At 35.8% G+C, this 18,787-nt stretch overlaps 3 protein-coding genes across 4 annotated transcripts in view; all 3 read right to left on the bottom strand.

Moving 5' to 3' along the window:
- Nucleotides 1-71: 71 nt before the first annotated feature.
- On the bottom strand, nucleotides 72-3,479 carry LOC125816507 (uncharacterized). Its single transcript, XM_049496118.1, has 4 exons — nucleotides 3,180-3,479; nucleotides 2,070-2,296; nucleotides 1,472-1,579; nucleotides 72-476 (listed from the first exon to the last, which is right to left on the bottom strand). Exons 1-4 carry the CDS (start codon nucleotides 3,367-3,369, stop codon nucleotides 354-356), a joined length of 648 nt encoding a protein of 215 aa, XP_049352075.1. The 5' UTR covers nucleotides 3,370-3,479; the 3' UTR covers nucleotides 72-353.
- A 1,198-nt stretch (nucleotides 3,480-4,677) lies between these two features.
- On the bottom strand, nucleotides 4,678-8,384 carry LOC125816503 (pyruvate kinase isozyme A, chloroplastic-like). The gene is made up of 7 exons (XM_049496115.1): nucleotides 7,681-8,384; nucleotides 6,923-7,010; nucleotides 6,644-6,834; nucleotides 6,098-6,216; nucleotides 5,655-5,898; nucleotides 5,268-5,502; nucleotides 4,678-5,130 (listed from the first exon to the last, which is right to left on the bottom strand). The coding sequence occupies exons 1-7, from the start codon at nucleotides 8,200-8,202 to the stop codon at nucleotides 4,802-4,804; spliced, it is 1,728 nt and encodes a 575-aa protein (XP_049352072.1). The 5' UTR covers nucleotides 8,203-8,384; the 3' UTR covers nucleotides 4,678-4,801.
- A 1,241-nt stretch (nucleotides 8,385-9,625) lies between these two features.
- The window catches only part of LOC125816501 (serine/threonine-protein kinase TOR), a 34,999-nt gene continuing 25,837 nt past the window's right edge, over nucleotides 9,626-18,787 (bottom strand). For both annotated transcript variants that reach the window (XM_049496112.1, XM_049496113.1), the window contains exons 45-57: nucleotides 17,713-17,793; nucleotides 16,209-16,283; nucleotides 13,792-13,858; nucleotides 13,514-13,674; nucleotides 13,204-13,377; nucleotides 12,993-13,121; nucleotides 12,796-12,879; nucleotides 11,640-11,701; nucleotides 11,494-11,566; nucleotides 11,266-11,400; nucleotides 10,573-10,746; nucleotides 10,236-10,498; nucleotides 9,626-9,927 (exon numbers count right to left, since the gene is read on the bottom strand). In XM_049496112.1, the coding sequence (XP_049352069.1) occupies nucleotides 9,909-9,927; nucleotides 10,236-10,498; nucleotides 10,573-10,746; nucleotides 11,266-11,400; nucleotides 11,494-11,566; nucleotides 11,640-11,701; nucleotides 12,796-12,879; nucleotides 12,993-13,121; nucleotides 13,204-13,377; nucleotides 13,514-13,674; nucleotides 13,792-13,858; nucleotides 16,209-16,283; nucleotides 17,713-17,793 (1,497 nt within the window). In that variant the 3' untranslated portion in view covers nucleotides 9,626-9,908. The remainder of the gene's footprint in view (nucleotides 9,928-10,235; nucleotides 10,499-10,572; nucleotides 10,747-11,265; nucleotides 11,401-11,493; nucleotides 11,567-11,639; nucleotides 11,702-12,795; nucleotides 12,880-12,992; nucleotides 13,122-13,203; nucleotides 13,378-13,513; nucleotides 13,675-13,791; nucleotides 13,859-16,208; nucleotides 16,284-17,712; nucleotides 17,794-18,787) is intronic.

Genomic DNA, 18,787 nt, shown 5'->3' with positions numbered 1-18,787 from the left:
TCTGATGAGATCTATTTCAAGATCTAATTCTGGGAGGGGGGGAGAAAAATACCAATTGAGACTCTCACATCATAACGTGCTTGCCTTCTAAAGAATTTCTGGGGACTTCCCATCAAAGGGATTAGGATCAATATAAAGAATATACAGTATAGGTTACAGAATGGGAAATCTTATCTCTTGCACATTTTTACAAATTTTACAGTCATAGAAATAAGATTTCTCAGTCAACATGAGTATGTTCTAGCTATCATGGCAATGTCAAACCAGAAAATAATAAGGAAAATATACTCAGGATAAGCAATGGAAACCTTTAAGACATTTGAACAGTATAACTTCATGAAATAAGCAGCAACTCAATTTAGACGTGGAGCTGTCTGTGATATCCTCTCTTCTTCGAGTAGTACATAAGGGTCAACGTATGGTGGTGGATCTGTCGATCTGTTGGTTGCATAATGGACAAATGAAGGTCCAAAATACTGCCGAGAGAGAAGAAAACAGTCAATGGTGAATTAAGAACATGAATAAAGTAGCGACAAATATAGTACATCCAAAAAAACATATGAAACACGTGAATTACTGGGCTAATAACTTCCACCAAAACAAATAACACCTGAGGTATATTTAACTCGTCACATGTTTTATTGGAAAAATTTTACTCATCTTAGCTTTTTCTCTACTTTCCTGGAGGTCCATATTATGATCATTTGTCATCCAAATTCAATAAACAGAGACTCTTATTCAGTTTGACATTGCATTCAATGATAACAATTTGTTACAATTGGTTTTACCACATTTTGCTGGATATTTTTCTGTAACTGATCATCTTTAATTGTTTATACTAAGAACAATCAAAATAACTCAAATGCAGTTGTGGTCTCTTTCACCACACCAAAGAGAAAACTGAGTTAATTCTAATACATGAGAGGGTTTTCTAGGACCAGGGAGCTAACAAAGTTCAAAAAATTGTCATGAGAATCTACAGGGGACATATTGTGCCAGCTAAACAGATACATTAAGCACCTAGCCTTTATAGAGTGATTGGGAGTTAATACACCAAAATATCTCCTATTCTTTTCTGTCCACAAAAATCAAGGTCAAAGGGTCTTTATCACTAGGCTATCCCTCGTAACATGATGCTTACAGCAATAAGCAGGTAACACCAGTAATTTCCTAATTTCAACTTTTAATTCAACATAAGATTTAAGCTGCAAGTTCGTAAAAGAGGGATACACTCCTTTCCTCCAACAATCTTGGAAGCTCAATATCGTGTGAACTATGCATGGATGTGCTAAAAGAAAAGGTTCTTTTTCCTTTGTTGGGTTTATGGAAAAGTCATTCCAGAACAAAGATAAGAAGCTCAACAAACTTGCTTTAGCAAAAAGGTAAAATAAACAAATTAACTAATTGCAATTGGCCCTTTATAACAAAGACATCATAAGGATGCAAACCAAGGATCACAGGAATCAATTACCAGGTATAAAGCCAAGAAAGCTGCAATAGTTACAAGGATCAATGGCCAAAATGCCAAAAAGAATGTTCCACCAAGAGTAAGCAAAAGTTTTGCCCGCGGAATCAAACCCTGCAAATATAGCACATAAAGACGTATGGTCATTAGTTACAAACCCATATAGTGTCTATATAAATTATGTGAAGCCAAAAAATATGCAAAATAATATAGCCAATGACTCTTTGCACATCTTTCATAAGATTTCTGTTTGAACAGTTATTTACACAACTGAACTCGTGTCCTAAAATTGAAAAGTCCTACTTGACCTTTCGTAAGTCATACTTCTCAGTCCACTCTTACTCCATTAAAGAACAAGTGATACTTCTCGATAGACTATTTTCTCTATTTTATTCTTCAAAACACAAAGTCAAGAAATGGTAACAGCTAATATTATTAGTTATTTCTTTTAAAAACTGTGCCAAGTCAAAATGGGAAGTTAAATTTAAGGTGGACGGAGAGACTCATAACGTATCAGGTCAAGAACCAATTGCACAACTTTATTCTTGTACATGAACATTTAGAACCAAAATCCAAATAATGTATAAGGAGGAAACCTGCCCACCTCTAGGCCTTCACTATTCAGTGCCATAGACTGTTCCCTTTGATTAGTCAAATTTCTTCCAGAATCTGTTGACAGTGCATTTCTACGATAGAAGCCTCCATCTTCTTCCATAGATTTTGTCTCCTCATCTTCTTTGATATTTGTGTTTGTCTCCTCTAGCAATGAAGTTGGATTCATGCCACGTCTTCTCAACTCTTTCATAAACAATGACTCTGGTGGTTCTTCACCTGTGAGAACCAACATTGGATTTGAGGTCTTTCATAAAGAAAAAGAGTATATTCAAATAAAAGCTACAAGAGCTCTAAGACGGAGTGAAATTGGAAGCTTCCAGATAGTTCGAGCGATTGGCCTATGGCCATGACGCAAGTCAATCCAGTCATTCAACCGCCACCAGTTACATTCAGAAGTATTCTATAATGAGAAGCCAGAGCTACTGGAACTTCAAAGATATCATTCTTTAAGAATATTCGAGCTTAAGGTATCTATGTACTTGGCAGCAGAAGCTAAATTTCTGAATCACTATGGAATTTACTAATGAAGGATAGCCCACCAGATAGCCAGTCCAGTATAAATTCTCCGTTTAACACTTTCCTTCTTTACCTGAAATACTTCAAATACTTATCCTTTTTTTTTATTGTCACAGTCTGTACGTTCAATCAATTGAACCTTGTCGAGGGTCACCTCTCCTTCCTCAATCAAGTTATTCATTTTAACTAATCAGAACTTGCTACCAATAATTCAACCTTTTTCATTCTCAAAAATTGGTGCTTAACTATCACTTAGAGAACTTAATAGGTTTTCCCTCTAGCATGCTAGCTGGCAGAGCTAGTTCGATGTAAAATTACATTGATTATACATGGTTAAAAATATTTTTATGTATATTGAACCCCTTCACTTCTTTGTATGTTTACTTTTTTCTATTCTCACTCACATGTGAAAATCTTGACTCCGGAGTGATGAAACGGGGTAACATAACATATCTTTTCTATCAAACACACCATCAACCAAAAAAATTGGAACTTGAACAGCAAAATCATAGTAGAGATGAAATCAAACACCACTAAAAGAAACCAACTTTTTGAAACAAAATCCAAGTGAATAAAGGATTACCATTACTCTGATTTTCGTTGTCTTGAATTCTACATCTAACCCTAAACTTTGTATCAACAAATGTCTTCAAGATTGGATTTTTCCTTTGATATCTCACACCCAAAGTCCTTCTTTGTACTATAGTGGAAAAACGACTAGAATTAGATTGAGAAAATGAGAATGGAGACTTCAATAACTGGAAAGATGCCATTTTTGGATGATCAAATTTGCTAAAATTCAAGAAGTTTCATTTAGTTAAACGGCGGCATGTTTCTTGAAATCTCCTGTTTCTCACTCCACCGGTTTACCTTACAATTTTTTGCCAATGATTTGGCAAATTTGTAGCCATAAATATTCAGCCGAGCATCGATCATGTGTGTCGCCATCCAACATACTTACTTACGCTAGCACCTAACCAACCAACCACCTTTTTCCCTACAAAAATAATATTCGGCCTCTTTTCTCATATTCATTTTTTCCTTTTTAGTTGATTCAGAAAGAATGTTTTTTTTTTTCCTTAATTGAGATTATAAAGTTTAATTTTTTTTTTTAATATGTTAATATAGCGGACAAGTAAAAATGAAAAGAGAGAGTATAATATAGGAAAATTCAAATGAATCAAAATCCAACATTTCCCTTCAAATTGCTTATTAGCTGCAAACTGAGAAAAACGTACTAATTAAAATTGATTATTGTAATCACTATCATAATATATATATTTATTTTCCTAAAAGAATGAATTTACAAATTTATTGTTAGAGAAGAATATTCTAAGGTGGCTTTTGAGTTCGTTCAGAAGACTAATAAGAGCCGTCAATAATCAACGATAGCAATTTGATTGATTCTTGCACGATTAAAATATAATTGCATGGTTGGACTTATTATGCATAACCAAAAGTTTTTCGTTTCGAGTTGAATTCTATTGAAAATAATTTTTCTATTCGATAAAGATAAAATTTATATATATCTATTTTTTTAATACCTTTTTGTGGAATTACAATGGTTTGTTGTTGACATACTTGTCAAAAATGAAAAAATTCTCACCAAAAAGTAAATAACCGCCGATAGTACATCACATTCCATATAAGAGTGGTGATATAGTTGTGATTCATTTACTCTTAATTTGTGGAGGCTTAAAAACGTAGAAACATGAAATATTTTATCCTGTTTAACTGGCCCAAATCAAAATTAATCGATAAATTTCAAGTACTAAATGGTTAAAAAGGAACAAGGATTTATCCCTTACGCTTGTTATTCTATGATTGTGATAAAAAAAAAACAAAATCAATTAATGGAGAAGGAAGGAAGAATCCATATTCTTTTTGTACAAATTGACATGTGAAGTATATATATAAAGCAAACAAATGGCCAGAGTACATGTGACCTCACAAGTTGCCTTCACTTGGATTTTGGACTCTTCCACAATTGCCTATTCAAATTCAATTTCTCAAGTCCCTTAACTAACTTGACCAAACACTTTTTTTTTTTTTTTGAATGTTTTAAAGAAAAATCTTTGAACTAAAAACCAAAAACTGAACAGAATATGGCATACAACAAAAGTAGGTGTCCTCAAAATAGTAAAAGAAGTCTCTTTTCCAAACATACAAGAAATCATAATGCAATATTCTACTTGAAAAGATATCCTATGTTATGGTCATAACCTGAATGGACTGGAAAATTGTTTGGGCAGTAGAAATTGGAATGATATCTGATACCACCAAAATAGCATCATCCTTCTTTATCATCCCCTTTGCTTTTATAAGTTCCACTGTTTTCTTAACGTTTCCTTCCATGTCGTCTGAAAGGTCAGTGAGAAGGGGAGTAACTCCCCACTGCAAATTGAGAGCCATCTGTGTGCTGCTGTTGTTCGTGAAGGCAAATACTGGAGGATTTGGACGATTGCGTGAGAGAAGAGATGCCATCTTCCCATGCCTTGTGTACACAAATATAGCATCCACCCCTAGGTTGTCAGCTGGAGTATGTAAAAGGAAATTGGTTAAGATCAAAGACAAATAGGTCGTTGAGACATAATATATATTAAGTACATACAAAAGGTATGCTCTATCTAACAGTTTTAAGAACATGCATGTATACAGTCGAGGGAAGTACCCATTTCCACTGCACAATTGCAGATTTGCTCAGCAATTTGATCTGGCAAAGATGCTCCAAGTTTGCGCTGATGCAACAAAGTTTGCCTGTTCTCTTCGCGACATGATTGTTCCATTCGGGTGCTAGTTGTACGCAAGACAGAAAGAGCCTTCATTCCATATGATCCAATGGCTGACTCACCAGATAACATCAATGCATCAGCATACTGTCGTACCGCTTCAGAAACATCTGCAACCTATCACATAAAATGGCTTGTGATTATTGAAGGCCAGATTAGCTAGTACTTGTCAAACTAGAATCCACCCAAAAGATATGGTCTAGTAAAATTTTGTCAAAAGACAGAAAATGCAAAAAAAAAAAAAATCACGAGGAAAGAAAGATTAGTACCTCTGCTCGTGTTGGAGTGGGGTATTCCACCATTGACTCTAGAAGTTGAGAGGCCACAATAACGGGCTTGTTGAGCTGCCTGCAAACATAAGTAATATCTTTCTGAACAGATGGAATCTGTTCAAGTGGAATCTCAACTCCTAGATCTCCCCTTGCTATCATAATTCCATCAGAAGCCTCAACAATCTCTTCCAACCTTCGGAGAGACTCTAGGCTCTCTATCTTTGCCAACACTTTTATTGCCCTGCAATCAAATTCAGAAGGATTTATGCAAAATACACTTTGAACCTATGTGAAAAATTAGAGTAAAGAGACGGAGCAATGCTAATCAATGATAAGGAATGCAGCTATTAGTGGACCATAATTATGCATTTTAGGTAAGGACTGAAATGGATATAATTGTTGAAGTTAAAAAATAATCTTTGCTCACAAACTTTACTTACTTGGACGATGTAGTTGTGAGGTAGTCCCTCAGATGCGTGATTGCCCCCGCGTCTTTTACAAATGAAACTGCAATGAAATCAATATTTTCTGATATTCCAAACACAATGTCTGACCAATCCTGTGGATCATGAAGTGCGCATCAGCAAGATTAGAAATTCATATTGCAGATATAATTCTCAATAGGAAAGTTACAACTTTATGTTCTCACTGGGGTAGATCATAACAAGTGCATCAGAAAGGTAAGAGATTCATTTTATCAACAAAAAGAAAAGGATAAAAGGTTCGAGATTCAGTTTCTTTACAACCTTTATACAATAGATATAAACCTCAATAGTTCAACAAATGTAAAAATTGTGAAAATTTGCCATTTAGAACTATCAATTATTGGATCATTTCTGTCATTTCAAACACTTAGTCAGAGCATGTTGAAGATGAACATCCCTGTTTAAGCTTAACTCGAGCATATATTTTTCTTTTCGATGAGTAAAACTCAAGCATATTTTTTTCTTTTCGATGAGTAAAAATCGAGCAACAAATTTACTGACCTTTGTTGATAAAGTCGGGAGATCATAATCTCTTCCTAAAAGCTTTCCATCTCTCCAAAAACTCAACTTAGCTCTAGGCAGAAGTAGACCGGGGTCTGTGCACTTGCAGCGCAAGCCATTACCAACTTTCTCTATAACTTCAAAAGTTGCCATTCCTCCGTCAATGACAATTTCATCACCAGAATTGACACCTAAATAGGAGAAAGAGATTCAACCTCAATCTAACCTTTCACAGCCAAAACAGGAAACAATTTTATATTTTTTAATCAATGAGATTACCTTCAGAAAAACCTTCATAATTTGCTTGAATTGTAAATGGACGAGAACCTTCAAACTTCTCAGTAGTAAAGTACCAGATTGAATCCTCCTAATGAATCTCACATGAACAGAATTCAAGTTAGACTATAAACTTCAACTTTTAACAACATCGGGTTAATTTCACGTACACAATATAAAAATAAAGTCACAAAACTACTTTTGTTTTACCTACTATAACAATAAAGTCACAGATAAATATTTTTAGTTAAAATATAGTAACAGAATTCCTCAAGATCAAATTTCGACTGAAGAACAAAAAATTGACCACTAAAAAATCTGTGACTACTCCATATTTTATCAAACAAAATACAACTAAAAGCATTTAAATGAAGCAAAAAAGGAAAGGAAATAGCCATTACACAGTGCTGGAAATTTGACCTTCCAGTCTTGCTGCCATGTGACCAGGAGAGGTCACGGGTTCGATCCTCTTGAGAGGAAATGCAATGTAAGGCTGAGTACAACAGGCCTTTGTGTTCCACCCCTTCCCCAGATCCCCCACATAGTACGAACTTAGTGCATCGGACTACCCTTTTAGTCTTTTGAGCAAGACCTTACTAGTTACTATGGGTAAAGTTCAACCACATTAATGTGACAAAAAATAGCCTTTTTTTTACTTTACTGTTACATAGGATAAAATTAAAACACCATATGTGAAATTAACCCAACAACATAATACAAGAAAAATCACAAAAAGGGCTCTAAAGTATTTGGTTGATTACCTCTGCTTTGACAGAAGATGAAGAGCCAAGATCAACTTGTATTTGATTCCCCTCTGTATCAATCATAACTGATACACAATAACCCTTTTCTTGATTCAACTTCTTAATCTTCCTAATAACATCTTGATGCCACTCCCTTGAGTTATGACACATATTAAGCCTAGCCACATTCATACCTGCAATAGCCAATTTCTCCAACTCATCTATAGAAGAACAAGCTGGTCCAATTGTACACACAAGCTTTGTCTTCCTTAACCCCAAAAATCCATTTTCTTTAAGCTCCCTTTCTGACACAACATCAAAGCCTAAAGACCCTTCTTTTAATTCACCTGAACTTTGAATTTTCTCAACCTGCAGCACTGCTCTGACTGCAGTTCTTGATTTGCTGACATCCAAATTTCTAGTCTGAGAAAAACTAAATCTTGGACTTGTAGAAAGTGGAACACCAAATACCCTTTTCTCCAATTTACCAATTAACTTAATCTTAGTCCCCATCAAAGCTAAATCTCCCACTACTGCCATCTTTACAAAGAAAACCAAAACCCCAGAAATTTTTATCAAAGTTAATCCCACAAAAAGAAAGTTTTTTTAAAAAAGATTAAAACTTGTTGACAAATTCATAAGCTATTAACTATAGAATAGAAAACTCCGCCAAGATTTTGTAACATAATTTTTTTTTAACTATGTGTGGAGTTTTCAATGTACAAGGAGGAGAATAATAAAAAAGATGAGTATATGCTTCTGTGAAAGAAGGGGTTTAGTTAGGAAAAAACAGTAAAACCCTAGTAGTAGAGGGGTCCAATGTCTGTCTGTCTGTCCTGTATAAAGTTGAAGTACAAGTAGGGACAGTTCAGATGTCTATAAAGTTGTTTGAAACAGATGAAAAAGGCGCTACAAATAGGTAATAGTTGGCCTAACTTAACGGTCTATTTCTATTGGCCAATCTCAGCCAGACAAACTTTAGGGCCATTTAATGAACGTGTTATTTTTCAAGACAGAGAAAACAAGAAAAAAAGGATCTTGTTTTTTTTTTTGGGTTAAATGGGATCGTGTTATATAGGGGCGTACATATACTCGATTTTGGGGTTACCATTTAAATCATATAGTGCATTAAAATTTATAAGTCTACTCACTTTCGTAGCAACTTTAGACCTGTAAAGTTTAATATGAATGAAGTTTGAAATAACTAAATTCAGTCATTTAATTTAAGTTAGATTTTGGCACAACCTATAATGGGGTGTTAACTTTTTCCACTCTTTTCTTTTTATTGATGTTAGGGTATTGTAAATGGCCTTACCGGAACATTTTTAAAAAAAAAATACTCTTATGAGGTTGGATGATTAACAAAACATGTTAAACAATATTATCGTAACTACAATAATGATAAATTAATATTAGTCAATAATTGTGAAATATTCTAAACACAAATTCATATTTTATTTGCCAGCACCGAGCATATATACATTATTAAAATTCTTGACGTACACACTTTACCAACTCCTAAAGAATATATATGTGTGTGCATGCGCGAATATGTTATTAACATAAAATCCAACCAATGATGTGACCCTAAAACAAGGTTTAGCTTAAGTCCGCCACCTTAACTCATTTTTAAATGTACCTAATATAACCAGGATCCAGACTCTGGCCTAGTGATAAAGATCACAAGTGAATTAGATGCGCTTAAACCCTGCCATAGAAAAAAACACGGTATTTAAGTGGAGCGCAAAGGAAACCGGGATCATCCCAGCAGCCTTGCTGCAGAACAAAATCTTGCTCCTCACATAGTAGACTGAAGAAAATGAGACACAACCCAATTACATCTTTGTGGATTTGTCCAGTCAGATGAATAGACATGAAATTCATCGATCCATCAGACTATGGGACTGGAGAGAAACTCCTTCATTCATCAGCAACTAGGATCAAGAATACATAAAGCTTTAGATGCAGGCAACCAACTTTATCCTCTTCACAAGGGTTCATTTCACTATGTAAATAGCTGTACAGAATAAATATTCACCATTCTCAGACTAGAACCAGTTTTATTGAACTTCCACTTGGAGCTAGATTACATGCTGCCGATAGGCTACCTTGCTTAATACAACAACTGGCTACCACAAACTTAGGTCTTTACATAAACCTAAGTTCTGTACATGCTGGACTTCTTCCAATAACTTCTACAAAGGATCAAACACTGTACAAATATACAGATAATTATCACCCTTAACCTACCAAAATGGACACCACCTGAAATAAAGAACAAGGAAACCATGAATTAGTCCAAAGAACAAAACACACTATTTTTACACTGCAATTAAAATTCTAATTCATCAAAAGCACCCCTTTACCAGATTCAGGGCCAACACATTTTTTTACATGAAGGACATTTTTTAGCCGAAATATAGTTTAAGGGTATATTTAAGCTATTTCGAATAGTTTAAGGGTAGCTTTGGCCCTTTTCCAAAATTTTAAACATTCAAACACCAAATGTGCAAGTCAGTAGCAAATGAACAAACAAAAGCGAAACCAAGGAGCAATGGGAATCTTGAACTTACCCAACATAATTTTGGCAAAGATTTTCATGAGACATTGCTTGCTGAATAAGTTTTTGGACTTGTAGTTTCACTGATAAACCATGATCAGCTTCACGCGTCTCTCCAGAAATCAACGTACTGTGATCCAGTGGATGCTGTAGAGAGCTTGAAGATGCAGAGGTAGCAGCAAAATCACGTCCAGTGAGTTTATTACTCATTCGAGCCATGACAGCCACAGCACGTTCATTTAGAACTTCATTGGCATCACCTAATTGATTGACCGCCTAGAAAAAGAAATAAAACTGTAAGCATGAAGCATGCATCCCCAGAATACTTTGCAAGCATAATTGATTGAAACCTGAAGCAGTTCTCTCTCCCTTGCACCCCTTTGTGGCTGAAGAAGCTCTCTATCTGAAGAGGACTCCTCACTATTCACAACAGGAGGCACATGTGCACTGGAAAGTGTGGACATTTGCGGAACTTCATTGAAATTGAAAAGACGCCAATTTATAAGTGGGTCATGAACAAAGGCCTGAAAAGAAAAAAAAAGACAAAGAAGAATGAAATAAGCTGATAAATTGATTCTGTAACTAAAACATTTACATCATTACAAGACAAATGACAAACTCCTCATTCAGAGCAAACATTTATTCAAGGAATGAAACCAAGCATCTCAAACTGATGAAAGGCATTCCTCTTTTCACTGTGAGTTCAACTTGCTGTGACAGTTATTTACTAGCCTTAAGGTTTTCAATTGTTCAACATGGCAATTTAAGGACCAATAGTTCTAATTTTTCAATCATATAAGTCATTCCAACTTCAGTTGGATCCAAATCTACTCATATTAGATAGAATACCCTTCTATCACCCATTTGTGCTCTTCAGAAGATAGCATAGTCGAGATTCAAGATCATTTGGATTTGAAAGCAGTCCATTAGTGTACACAACAGAAGAGTTCAATACAGACCGATCAATATTCACACCATTATGACCCCATACTGTAGCTAGAGAAATGAATTTTAAATGGTAAGACGGTGATGCCAAAATTTACCTCCATCATAGCCATAACACTATCTTTATGCAGTCGGAGAACTTGCATCACATTCTCACATGTTGACCGGAAATTTCCCTCTATACCACTAACCTCCATTGCTTTTACAAGCATTCTAGTGAGGCGAAACGGAACCTACACATAAAAGTTTGTTACAATAGCTATTAGTTTCCTTGAAGGAAGAACATACAATTTCTGGTAAACCATTTTTTTAACGTAATAATTTACCTTCTCTGGAAACTTCTCCCGATTCATTGAAGCTTCAAAACAATCGCCAAAATCAATATGCAGAATCTTCCCACTGCATGACAAATATAAATATATCAAAACTTTTGTCATCAGCAAGAAAATGCAATCACAGAGTACAATGGTACCTATATCGGTGAAGCATGAGGTTACTAGGATGTCGATCACCCAAACCAAGTAGGTATCCAACCTGGAGAAAGTCAACCCAAAATCAACAGATGTACGCAAGAGAAGCAGCTAAAAAGAAAGTATCTCCTTTTTCTGAGTTTTACTACTCTCTCTTCCCGATTTGTAAGACATTAGTTCCATTTTAAGACGCTGGAAAGATGTTTCAGAGCCATTCCATCATTAATACTATTCTTAAGGCTTCACATGCCAATAATATGAACTCTGATGCAATGTGTTCCTATATTGAACTAACTTAACGCCACCTATTTAAATTTCTCTGTCACCATTACTAACATAATAAAGAAGTCAGATGACATTTTAAGTTTTGTCCTACTGAATGACATCACATCAAATAGGCCGAAAGCTCTTTATGCTAAAAACAGTATCTCTTCGGGTCAAACTAGGTCAAAAAATTAATGACCCTGACTAAGTACAGAAGCAACTTTTTGTGCCAAACGTTGGTCAGAAAACCAACTATTGCTCCTCTGAATTAAGCCTTTTAAGATACAGAGATACAACACATATTAGTCACGCCCTAGCTGCAAAAAATTTCAGGTTACTAAGCTTCTGACATGCCTAATTCAAAAGGCTGTAAAAATTCTGATTATGCACAGGAAGATCATATCATCAAAGAGAGTTGCACCATATAAATGCAGCTTATATGAAAGCAAAACTTGTGTGATTACTCTGGGTACTCCTTGTCGTGAATAGTTTCCATCAAATCCAAATACTTGCAAGCGGAATTTCATAACATTAGGTGGGTTTCTCATATATATATACATATATATATATATATATATATATAAAGGTAGTTTCTGGCATATGACTAGATGCCTCCAAAGACATTCCTTCTCTCAAATGAGAAGAAGAAAGATTGTGCAATGTTAGTTAATTTGATAGTATTATGAAAAGGCTGTAAACAACAACTCAACAGACTTACTTTTCCTATCTTTCCATAAAGAATAAAAAAAGGTTAGTGTTCATATAGCACACCCACCCCACAAGATGCATTAGAGAACAGAACAAATAAACAAATCAGAGAACATTGTTCTCGTCCAAACCTGAACAGAGAATAAGCTTCACGAGAGGTTCTGAAAGAATGCAAGGAACACATACCATGCTCATGACAGCCAAACTTCTTGTATAATTTGTTCTTCTGTCCAGCCAGACCTCAGAAGTGCGACTCTTTAACCAAAGAACCTATATGGCCCAAAATAAATACCTTCAGACAAACAATGAGCAGAAAGATTTTGCTAATATTTATATACTAGGGATGTTATTCCAATAGGCAGAAAGTCTCATATAATACACACCCTTGATAAGTCATTCCCTTCTGTATTTTGCAAAGCATATTCAAACACCTCCACCTTAGCAATAAGTGGCAAATTATCATAATCCGGTGCAAAACTTAGCATCAATTTATGCTCTTGATTTAGGGTGATCTGTAAAATTGGAAGAATATACAACAATTAGATAGAAATACTAGTTTCTTTCAAGTATAAAAAGGTATTATGTTGAACAAACCTTCCGAGCATCCCTATACTCTCGAATAAGTTGGTGCAAGGTGTCACAATTTGGAACCCATTCTATCAGTCCACTATTAGGGGACAATGGAATGACATCATATCGTTGAATTGATAAATCTTTCTCTGCAGTCTTTCTCGAGTTCTCCAGCAAAGTATTAACCAGACCAAACAACTGGTGCATAGCAACAACACAGCGTATCTTTTAGTTCAAGGTTGAAGGAAGAGATGAAATAAAGCCACACCAAATTTTTAATCCCTGGAACCCACTTGCATTTACAAAGCATAATTATATACCAGCAATTGCTAACCTGCATGACACGTTCATCTTGGCGTAAATCTTCATGCCCTTTGAGCAAGAAAGCATAGTCTTTTCCATCACTCCCATGGATTGTCAATTTACGAGGTCGTTGTTTGGATGTAATTACAACAAGTTGGGGTGCAAATGATGCAATTGTCACCACTGGTGAATCTGAGATGACAAGTTTGAAATTTGATAGAACAAAACGTATCAATACCAAGGCACAAAACTGGATTAAGTACTCGCTTAACCATGTACAAGTGATAAGTTCAAACAACATAAGTATACCTGCTCGATAAGTTCCAGGAACAGCTAGCTCTAAATCTCGACACTCTAGCAACTCGGGGGAAACAGACTAGCATAAAAAAGTAAAATAACGTTATTTATGAATGCGAGAAATATAGGAAAAGAATAGTATTGAATTGTGTATCTACATTATTAGATAGAGCCCTATTTATACACACTACAATACAGTCCTTTACCAAGTAGGAAACTAAATACTATTCCCTATTCCTATTACTACTCCTATTCTTATTTCCATTCTAAGTAGAATTGTATATACCTATTCATATTCCAACACTCCCCCTTAAGCTGGTGCATACAAATCATATGTACCTAGCTTGTTACAAATGTAATTAATATGAGGACCGATGAGGGATTTGGTGAGATATCTGCAAGTTGATCACTCTAGTTCACAAAATTGACAGTCACTCTCAATGTGCTTAGTTTTGTCATGAAATACTGAATTTGATGCATGATGTCATCATGTCAATCAATCTCAATGTATTTGGTCTTCTCATGAAATACTGGATTTGATGCAGAATGTTGATTAAACATAGAGTGATCAGCCCCACTATGAGTCATGCCAAACTCTTGAATTACTATGTTGAACTTCCCAAACCAAGCTCCAGAAGACTTTTAGACCATAGAGTGAACTGTGCAATCGACATACAAAGGCTACTAGACTCCTTCTGAGCAACAAACCAGGTATTCACAGTGCAGCCGTTGCCGAAAAGTGCTCAAAATTTGTGGTATAAAATATATGGATCGTATTGGAATCAATAGATGAGTCGATATTAAGATATGGAACAAGAATGTCACAGAAAAACTAGTCAGAACTTGCTCATGCATCGGAGTGTTAGAATTGATGGCGGAAAGTGGTCACAATATGAGTGTTGAGAATATAATTAAATAACAAAAGTGTGCTCTCTGTAACAACTTAAGCTTTTAGATGAGATGGTCACACACTGCAGAGGTCCTGGGATCGAATCTCACCGCCACCCAAAATTAAAAAATATTTTTCACGTGCTTGGCCCATGAAAAAGAAACAGGCCCACGTGTGAGGGGGCGTGTTGAAAATATAATTAATAATAAAAATGTGATCTCTCTAACAGTTTAAGCTTTTAGATGAGATGGTCACAAATGATGGCACAACCTTATTGAGAAAAAAATTATATGGGTAGGGTCGAAATGATGGCACAACCTTATTGAGAAAGATAATTATATGGGTAGGGTCAGAATGATGGCATGACCCAATTGGAAAATAGAAATTATACAGGATGGATCGAAATGATGGCACAACCCTACACAAATCAGATTTGAGGAGTCACCGGAAAAATGAATGGAACTACGCAAATCAAATCTGAAGAGTCACCGAAAAGAATAAGATGTTATGCAACTCAGTTATGAGAAAGTAGTTTGGAAAACTCCACAATACTACGCAAAATAAATATGAAAAGTAGTCCGAAGAGATACACGGTGCTACGTAAATCAAATATGAAAAAAAAAATAACCACCAAAAAAATGACACGGTACTACACAAATTAAATATGAAAAAGTAGTCACTGAAAAGATGACACGGTGCTACGCAAATCAGATATGAAAAAGTAGTCACCTGAAAGATAGCATGATGCTACAAAAATTAGATATAAGAAAGTAGTCACTGGAATGATGGCACGGTGCTAAACAAATTAAATATGTAAAAGTAGTCACCGGAAAGATTGCACGGTACTACACAAATTAAATATGAAAAAATAATCACCGAAAAGATGGCGCAGTGCTACACAAATTAAATATAAGAAAATAGTCACTGGAATGATGGCACGGTGCTACACAAATTAGATATAAAAAAATAGTCACCTTATAGATACACAGTGACCCAACTTTTCCTAACATAATCATTGGTCAGACGGGCGGAAGCTCTTTGATTCTCTATCAAAATCGTAGAGGCTCTGATACCATGTGAGAAATATAGGAAAATAATATTATTGAATTGTGTATCTACATTATTACATAGAGACCCCATGTATAGATACTACAATACAATCCTTTACCAAAGAGGTAACTAAGAGGGTGTTTAGTTTGGCTTAAAAGTTGGTCAAACCTACTCTTAAATCAATTTTTCACTACTGGAAGTGTTTGGCAAATATAAAAATAACTTCAAATAAATCAAAAAATGACTTAAAATAAGTCAGAAAGTGTTTGGCAAGGTTAAAAATAACTTTAAATAAGTTAAAAATCAAAAGTAGGTCTCCCCCTACTTTTTATTTTTCGACTTAAAAGTCATTTCAGTTTGACTTTTTATTTTTGACTTAAAAGCTAATACTATTCCTATTCTAAGCAGGATTGTATATACCTATTCCTCTTCTAAGAATGAATATGATGCAGTCACTGAAACCAATAACAAAACATAACATGCCGCTTACCTGTAAATCCAGGGTTGTGAGTGTTTGAAGCTGCTTATCTATCCGCCTGAATACATGGTAATAGAGATCCCAAGCCTACCAAAATGAAGATTTGACTTGTCAAATACTGGGCTGTTAACTATAGTAGTTTCCAGTAGACTTAACAGTACTTTTGTCAAAAAGAAAAAAAAAAGTAGTTTCCAGTAAGACTTTTATCAAAAAATAAACAATAGAAAACTGAAAGTCACAAGTAGAATTCGACTGGCAGAGGTAAGGGATGTCACAAAAAATATGAAGATAAGAAAAGTTTGTTGTCCAGATGGAGTATTCCTATAGAGGTCTGAATGAAAGTTTCTTGGAAAGATTGGTCTAGGATGGGTTATCAAGCTATTTAATGCTATACTAAAATGGTAGGATGCTTGATGAGTGGAGAAAAAGAAAGATTATCCTGATTCCAATTTATAATAAAGGAGATATTTGAAGTTGTGTGATTATCATGGCATTAAGTTTGTGAGTCATGTAAGCAATGGGAAAGAGTGGTAGATACAAAAGCCCTTTCTGTTTTGAGAAAAGCCAATGACTTAAAAGCCCCCGCCCCCCGCCCCCCCCTCCCAAACTCCACCTCCCTCCATCCCCCTTTTCAGCTCTCTCCCTCCCCTAGAACTCAGGATAACCAAAGTCTATACCCCAGTTCCCATTCTTCGCCCTTTCTTCACACAAATTGTGACCCCATCCATATCAGTCATGTTACATTGAACATCCATGAATGTTCGCGTGTCTTCCAACTTCTTGAAGAAATTTAAAACACCACAGGTGTGCCAACCTCTGGTGTTATTGACGGGCAGTAGTCCTTCCATTTCCTTCCACTGATACACCAAATTGACTCATACCAACATTCCAGCATCAAAAACTCCTCTCCACTATCCATCTCCTCTTAATAAAGGGTTTTTTCTTCATTAGAAAATAAGAGGGAAAATTTGAAGTCTCCTTACTGCAAGACATTCAGTCTGATATTGTCCATGCCTCTGCTGCCCATTTGAGGACAACATCCTATTATTCACCAAATGAGACAAAAAAAAATCCACTCAGGCATGTTCTGAAGAAGGTTTTTCTCCTGCTGAGTGTGTGGTGGAGGCGCGGAAGGTGGCTCCTTTCTGATGTCTACTCTTCTACATCTTTCTTCTAGTTCCACAAATTGCCATTTCAAAATGTCTTTGTATGTTTGTAATTTAAGCATCAGAAATTTTAGAGACAAGTAAGAGCATCTCTCTCTGAGCCAATTTATAGCTAGCAGAAAGGACCTCTCATAGCAATAAAGATCACAATTAGTTTCCTATATAAAATTATGAAGTGCAGCACATCATCCAAATTACTAAGACGACAGGAATCTTGAAAAAAGTTTTGGATACTTGGCACCGCCATTCATCACATAGAAAATGCAAAATACCAAAATCATAGTTAAATAAGTAGAAGAGGGAAACAACGAGAGAGATGGTCAAGTGGAATTCAAGTGTCAAAAGGGTACCTGTGTTAATTCAGCATCTTTTCCAGTTCTCCGATACTTCATACAGCATTCATAGGCCTCCAACAACTCAATACGGTATGCCTGAAAAAGTAATGGTTTCTATCCATCAGTTCAATCAAAATTGCAACTATAGGCGGATCAAGTTGTTAAGCCACACTATGAAAGTGTGGGCATACGTGGGAGAGAGTGGAGTTGAGAGTGAGGTGGGTTGTGTCTATTTCTGAGAACCCGTTCGGAATTCATGTCAGGGCAATCTACTAAAGAAGCCTTTCATCTTAAGTTGCTCGGACTCGGGTGCGGATGTCCAATACTGGTGTGGATCTAGAGGTTGGATCCTTCATGATCTAATTTTTAAGATTCGGGAATATAGATCCATGTATGGATACGGGTGCGGAGATTCACCTAAAAATAATTTTTAAAATAGATTATAAAACCTAAATTATAAGATATTTTGTGGAGACTTGACGAGAATCCTAGAAGGAGATTAAGGAAAAAGTGACATAGAAATTTCTATATAAAAGGTATTCCATTTTCTTCAATTTCATCTTAGCTTTGGTATTGATTATAGAAATCATTAAAACTCTCCAGACTTTCCCCATTGATTTGGTCAAAGTACCCATAATTGGTTGACCAAATCGGACATGGATCCAACACCCACGTCGTGTCGACACGGGTCCAAAAGTGAAGAGTCCGAGCAACTTGGCTTTCATCTATTTCGCGCACCTCGACTAATTCCACGGGATACATACTACCTTCCACCAACAACAGGTAACTCTGTCCAACAAGGCAAGAACAGACGGGAAGAAATCACCTAGTGTTTTTGTCTCTGTTGGGAATTGAACTTGAGACCTCATGGTACTCAACCCACATCATTGACCACTAAGCCACTCCCCTTGGCCTTTGGGGGGGGGGGGGGGGTTGAGTGGCTAGAAAGGGCTTTAGATGAAGACAAGTTAAGGGAAGCGGGGGACAAGGCTTTGGGACTGAATGGTTTCAGTTTGCTTTCTCCCAACAGTGTTAGAGGACAGTTAAAGATGAGTTGATGGAGACTATTGCGCAATTCCAAAAATCTGGG

This window comes from Solanum verrucosum, unplaced genomic scaffold (assembly GCF_900185275.1).
Source record: "Solanum verrucosum unplaced genomic scaffold, falcon-dt-bn FXZP01000261.1, whole genome shotgun sequence".
Lineage (NCBI taxonomy): Eukaryota > Viridiplantae > Streptophyta > Magnoliopsida > Solanales > Solanaceae > Solanum > Solanum verrucosum.
Note: the sequence above shows the minus strand (reverse complement) of the source record. Positions and strands in the feature narration are given on the sequence as shown.